The sequence below is a fragment of the Mus pahari genome, chromosome 1 (genome assembly GCF_900095145.1).
Source record: "Mus pahari chromosome 1, PAHARI_EIJ_v1.1, whole genome shotgun sequence".
Classification (NCBI taxonomy): domain Eukaryota; kingdom Metazoa; phylum Chordata; class Mammalia; order Rodentia; family Muridae; genus Mus; species Mus pahari.
The window spans coordinates 164,749,895-164,756,079 of NC_034590.1; the positions used below are offsets into that span (position 1 = coordinate 164,749,895).

A 6,185-nucleotide genomic window follows, 5' to 3' on the forward strand; every position below is an offset into this window, starting at 1 on the left:
TTCTTCTCTCTTCTCTTCTCTTCTCTTCTCTTCTCTTCTCTTCTCTTCTCTCTCTCTCTCTCTCTCTCTCTCTCTCTCTCTCTCTCTCTCTCTTTTATTTCTTTTTTAAAAAATATTGCCGGGCAGTGGTGGCGCACGCCTTTAATCCCAGCACTGGGGAGGCAGAGGCAGGCGGATCCCGAGTTTGAGGTCAGCCTGGTCTACAGAGCGAATTCTAGGAAAGCCAGGGCTAAAAGATCTTATACATTTAGGGACTGATCCTAGTCCCTCCCTATTTCAAGAAATTTCTCTGTGGAAATTGTACAGGCCTTTCTATAGAGAGAGTTCAAAGCCATCCTTAGCTTCAAGGTGAATTCCGGGGCCAACACGGACTGAGAGCTGGCCTCGGGGGAAAACTGAAAACCTCCCTTAAATCAAACACAAAACCTTCAAATGTCCTAGCATCCTCCAGTTCTCTCAGAGCTGTCAGGAGGCTCGGAACCAGCAGGCGGTGCTCTAAGCTAATAAAGAGAGGAACGGAGGCGCGGAGGTTCGGAGCTCAGAACCCCAGGCAGTCACAATGAGACCCACATTCAAGTCGGGCGCGAGGCTGACAGGCCACATCCTATTTAAGCCGCCCGGCGGCCACGTGACCGCCGGCGCGCTCGGCGATTGGCTCCGCGCGTCCCCCTCCAGGCTTTGGCGCCGAGCGGGCCCCGCCCCTCCTGGGCGCGACCATAGTCCGTGCGTCCGGAGGTAGATCCTGCGGGCCTCTGGAGCGGGGCTCCGCCGAGTCGGGCTCCCAACGGATTCTCAGTAATCAAGACCGCAGAAAACGCAGTGACCAGATCCAGTCCGCCCAAGAGGGCCGCGGGAGAGTGGCCTTTCCTACGCGACAGAGCGGGACCGGCCTCGCCTCCCCCCCTGCGATCCGCGTCGCTTCCGTCGTGGTTCCGCCCCACGCGCGGGCTCCGCCTCCGCGGCCGCCGCCATTTCGCTCGGCCACAGGGGAGCGAGCGGGAGCGGGCCGTCTGCACGTCTCCTGAGCCCGCGGCCGGCCGCGCTGCTGCGGTGCTGAGGCGACGCCTTCCCCCTGCCGAGGGGCGCGGAGCCATGTACATCAAGCAGGTGAGGGGCCGTGAGGGGCGGCTCGGTGTCCCGGAGTGGGTCGGGTGGGTCGGGGCCGGCCTGGGCGTGGGGGGCGGGGAGGAGCGGGGCCCGGGCGAGCCGAGCGCCGGGCTGCCGTCGGCGCTTTCCCGCGGAGCGGGGCGCCGGGCCCCGCGGGCTACTGCGAGCTGCTGGGGGGCTGCGGCAGGCCACGTCGCGGCGTTCTGCAGGCAGGCATGGCCGTGCACGGGCCGCTGCGGGCGAAGGCGGCCGGGAGGCCCCGGGCTGGGCTGAAGGCTCTCCCCGCCTTGCCTCAGGCTTTGCCCCGCAAGGGCGGACCCTCGCTGCAGGACGCGTCGCGCCTGCTCACTCGGTTGTTTACTTCTGTCAAAATGGTCTTCCCGCGCACGAGCGACGGGCCCCGGTGCAGGCGCTTGGCGACGTTTCTCTGTCGGACGGGTCGGGCTCGGAGCGGCCCGCGCCTACCGCGTTTTCACTCATTTCATCCTCTTGTTTCTTTTTCTCGATGGACGCGTTTGGGCTGGCCAGTGGTGTGACTGCTCTCAGAGGCGGGCAGGCTGCGACCAGCTCGCCCGCTTGCCGGCCGTACCTTTGCTGTCGCGCGGTGCTCGGTGTCGAAGCCGCTCGATTTGGAGAGCTGCTCGCTCCCAGAGCAGCCCTGCACCAGCAATGGTTGCAGGCCGTCAGAAGGGTTTTGGCGAATCTTTAACTTGTTTGCTCCCGATCGAAATGTTCTCCGCCGAGTGGAAGGTTTCTGAAGTGAGAAGCAAGAAGCGTAGAAGGAAAGAATGTTGTCCTGGAAGTGCTTTCTGTGTTCTCAAGGGCGTCTCTTCTTTATTAGGTGATTATCCAGGGCTTCCGAAGTTACCGAGACCAAACGATTGTAGATCCCTTCAGCTCAAAACATAATGTCATCGGTAAGTAAGTGTTCTTGGTTTAATATGTCAGACTTAGAATTGATACAGATGTGACAGGCCAGGGGAGACAGGAATTGTCTTTGAATGTTAAGTAATATTCCTCTATGAGATGACCTGTTTCGTGTCTGCACCGACGAATTGCTTATTTTATAAAAATAAAATGTTTGTGTAACTCAGACGGGTAAATCATTTTGGGGCCCGGTGGTGTCAGTTAAGTAGTGAAATGCTTACCCAGGGTGTGTGTGTGTGTGTGTGTGTGTGTGTGTGTGTGTGTGTGTGTATGTAGAATGTTGATGTGTCTGCATTTCAGAACCTTTTCCGTGAGAGCGTGTCACCCGTTTTGTTCTTACTCCAACACTGTCACTTTGAAAGATGGCTTATTTGCAGATTGTGGTCTTTTTCCCTCGTCAATTTCTTTGTGAGAGTGAGTTTTTATGAGAGACGTGAACAGACACTGTACCTGTCTCAGAAGGCCATTGGAAAGAGTAAAGAGAAGATATATGGAAATTTGAGATTAAAGAGCATCTGGTTGTTGCCATTAACAGTTCTTAGTTAAGGTTTGTTATTGTTTAAAGTCTGTTTTGCTGTTAGAGCCGAGGAAACTACACGCCACTGAATTCTGAAGGATGGATGAGGTTAGTGCTACACGTAAGACGACAGGTTCTGGCATTGACGGTTTGACTGTGACAGTGTCCTAGTTGCAGTTTGCTAGGCCGGCCAGATGAGGTACTCTAGATTGGGCTAGGCGGTCCTGGAGAACAGAGGTTGGGGTTTCTGGTACCAGCAGTAGTGAGTTCTGATCGGGCCTCGTCAGGACCTCATCCAGCATTGTCGTCTTCTAACTCAGTACAGGATAGGTGAGATCTGTGTGCAGACTCAGTCCAGGGAAAAAATGAACACCAGTGTTCACAGGAGGCCTTTAGAGAACCAGGCATTATTTACATATGAAAGAAGACAATGAAGGAAAGCCAGGAGTGGTCACTTAGTTCCAGCTACTTAAGAGGCTAAAGTGAGAGGACTCTTGAGTTGAGGAACTGAAGATGAATTTAGTCAGTGTGGCAGGACCTAGACATTAAATATGTAGAAACAGTTGGAGGCTAGGCTCTTTCTGCCATTGGTACATGGGCTGCCCCCTTTGTGAGAGTAGAGTAGCATGCCGTTCTCCTACAGAAGGTGTTAACTGACTAACACGCCATACAGGTATCTCAATTGTACTGGGGTTTTGCATTTCATTACAGGAGTTTCCTGATGTTTGCCTGTCTGAAAATACTACAGATGGAGAAAAGGAAATAACAACTAGATTTTAGGGTATTTCTTTTACTTCTAAGCTGAAAAAAATGCCTTAATATTTCAGTTGTGTGGTTGTGATCTGTGACATAGTGATTGCTATCTAGAATCATGTCTATGAAGTCTGTTAAGTATTTTTGTTTTAGTTAGATAGCAGCAGTTCTGTCCCTTTGCTTGCAGCATAGTTTCTTTTGAGAGGAAAGTAAGAATTCTTTTGTTTTACCTAAGATACAGTTCCTTCCTTGATGCCGCTTTTCCTGGTGCTCTTAGAGAGATAGTTCACTGTGAGACAGATAGAAGTTGTTACTGATGGGAGGAAGTGGGAAGTAGTGAGGCAGTGAGGCTGTCTTTTAGATATATAGTGAGGGACTGGGGAGGTGGCTCAGCAGTAAAGAGCGCTTGCAGAGGACCTAGTTTGATTCCCAGCACCCACAGTGGTGGTTCATAACCATCCATAACTTGTTTGAGGGGATACGATCGATGCCTCTGACCTCTGGGCACCAGGCACGCATGCATGATATGCATATACATACATGCAAGTAAAATACACATACACATAAGATGAAATAAGTAGACCTTTAAAAAAAAATCCCAACTTATTTAATGATTTTGATCCTAAAATAAAGAAAAGATTTGAAAGCAAATATCCCTTGTGCTGATCTTTGCATCTGTGATAGCCCAAGTGTTGTTTGCCCTGTGTGTCTTTGTCCCCAGCCTTCAGATCTAACAAAGACAAACTGAGGATACTTTAGAGCAAGAAAAACTATTCTTGTGAGTCTACAGTTTTTCTTGTCATTGTTCCCTAAAATAGTATAGTATGACAGTTACTTATGTAGCATTTCTCGTTCAAGCCACTACATTGCGTATGATTGTTTTGTTTGCATATGTGTGAGTCTATATGTTCATGCTTTATGCCTACAAAAATCATAAATTCTCTGGAACTGGAGTTAAGACATGGTTGTGAACTACCATGTGACTGCTAAGAACTGAACCCAGATCCTCTGCAGTAATACATGCTCTTAACCCAGCGATCTCCAGCTCCTGATCTCAGATTTTTAAAGAAGACACATTTGGTTTGTTGTCATGTTTGATAACAGCTTTCTGGATCCACCATGCCTTGAAAGGTCAAATGAGAGAAGTCTGGAGAGCAATTTGTCCACTGGTGCCTGCCATCATCCAGTTGGTCATAGCTTACTGCATAAGACAAAATTAAAATTATCCCCTGGTGCTTTTGGAATGTTTTGCTCTGGATACAGAACTCTGAAGTACTTGTGGTTTTACAGTTTCCCTTAGATATTCACAGGCCTCTCTTGAATGTGTCTCAGTATTGGCTGAAAAAAACCAAAGATACTGTCCTGTAGAAACCTTGACTACCTCAGGATTCCATTAAGAGTTTAGACTTATTTAAGCTTTATTAAATAAAAATGGGTTCACCTTAAAATATGTTGGTAAATCTGCTATTTTTTACCCCAAGAATAAATGCGTGTCTTTGTTAAATTGAGGCAAGAATAATTTTATTTTCCATATAGTCTTGTGTAGCCCAGTCTGGCACCAAACTCAAGATTGCTGCCTCAGGGCTGGAGACTTGACTGATCTGAAGCTTGCTGGAGTTTTCTCTGCCTTCTGAGTACTAGAATTATGGGCATGTGCCTATGCCCAGCTCAGGATAGGTCTTGAATGTCTACTTTTATTAAATATTTACCATCCTTCTACATTTTTAGTGTTTTACTTTATAGATAGGAGTAATTTTTATAGAGATGCTTAATTTTTTAAAGCTATTAATGGGTTGTAACTTATTTGTAAGTATGTGTGTAAGCACAGGTACCAGTGGAGGCAGAGCCATTAGATTTCTTTGGAGCTGGAGTTACAGGTGGTTATGAGCACAGGTGGGTGCTAGGAACCAAACCTGGGTCCTCTGCAAGAGGAGTGTGCTCTTAACCATTGACCATCTCTCTAGCTCCAGTTGTCATTAAGTACTTAAACCCATTTTATCTTTTCAGCTTTTACTTAGAATTAATGAGAACAAATGCTTATTTTTAATCATCGTAATTTTTTTATTATACTTTTTATTCCCCACCCTGCCCCAGTAAGGTATGCACATCTTTTGCCTCCGAAGAATATGTAATTTGCATGACAGGGATATTTTTGTAGTCACTGTATAGTTACTAGTTTAAATAAAGTTAACATTAATTTCTTCTCTCCAGTTTTTAGTTATTGATTGGCCAGATGTATTCTTTACAAAATTCTCCCATAAAAGATCCAGTTTATTATTAACTATTAGATGTAATTGTCATATTTCTTTAAACTCCTTTAATCTGGAACATTCAGCAACCTTCATTTTTTTTTCCCCTTTTAAAAATGTAATTGATAATGTGTATACTTATGAGTCTTTATGAAAGGACTCCATTAACCTCGCCCTCACTCCCGCCACACACTGAAGCCCCGCACACTTCCCTCCAGCTCCACTGAGTTTATTTATGATCGCTTACAGGAATGAGTCTGGGGCTGCTTAGCTGTTAGAGCGTGTGGGCTTGTCAGTGCTGCACTGATGCAGACACTGGCGCTCTTTCCTCAGCACACGTTAGTTACCCTCAGTGGGTGGTGGGGCCTCATGTAGCCCTCAGCCCTCACTGATGAAATGGTGCTGGGTCCAGTCTTGTACAAGTGATCATAGCTGCAGTGAGTTAATGGCTGTAGTACTGTCCATGTCTACAAGACAGTCTTGGTGGGTGGTGCTGGTACATGCCTTTCTTTAATCCCAGCATTCGGGAGTCAGAGGCAGCTGGAGCTCCAAGTTCCAGACCAGCTTAGTTTAGAGTGAGTTCCAGGACAGTCAGAACCACAGAGAAACCCTGGCTTTTAAAAAAAAAAAAA

The 6,185-nt window shown here is 47.7% G+C and overlaps 1 protein-coding gene across 2 annotated transcripts in view; it reads left to right on the forward strand.

Annotated features, from left to right (window-relative positions):
• The first annotated feature begins 973 nt into the window (after positions 1-973).
• Positions 974-6,185, forward strand: part of Smc3 (structural maintenance of chromosomes 3) — a 44,989-nt gene continuing 39,777 nt past the window's right edge. The window contains exons 1-2 of one of the 2 annotated variants that reach the window (XM_021198564.2): positions 974-1,107; positions 1,949-2,024. In XM_021198564.2, coding sequence (XP_021054223.1) covers positions 1,093-1,107; positions 1,949-2,024 — 91 coding nt within the window. In that variant the 5' untranslated portion in view covers positions 974-1,092. Of the gene's footprint in view, positions 1,108-1,948; positions 2,029-6,185 lie in introns of those variants that run through there. The other variant, XM_029539423.1, reaches the window with a different exon arrangement.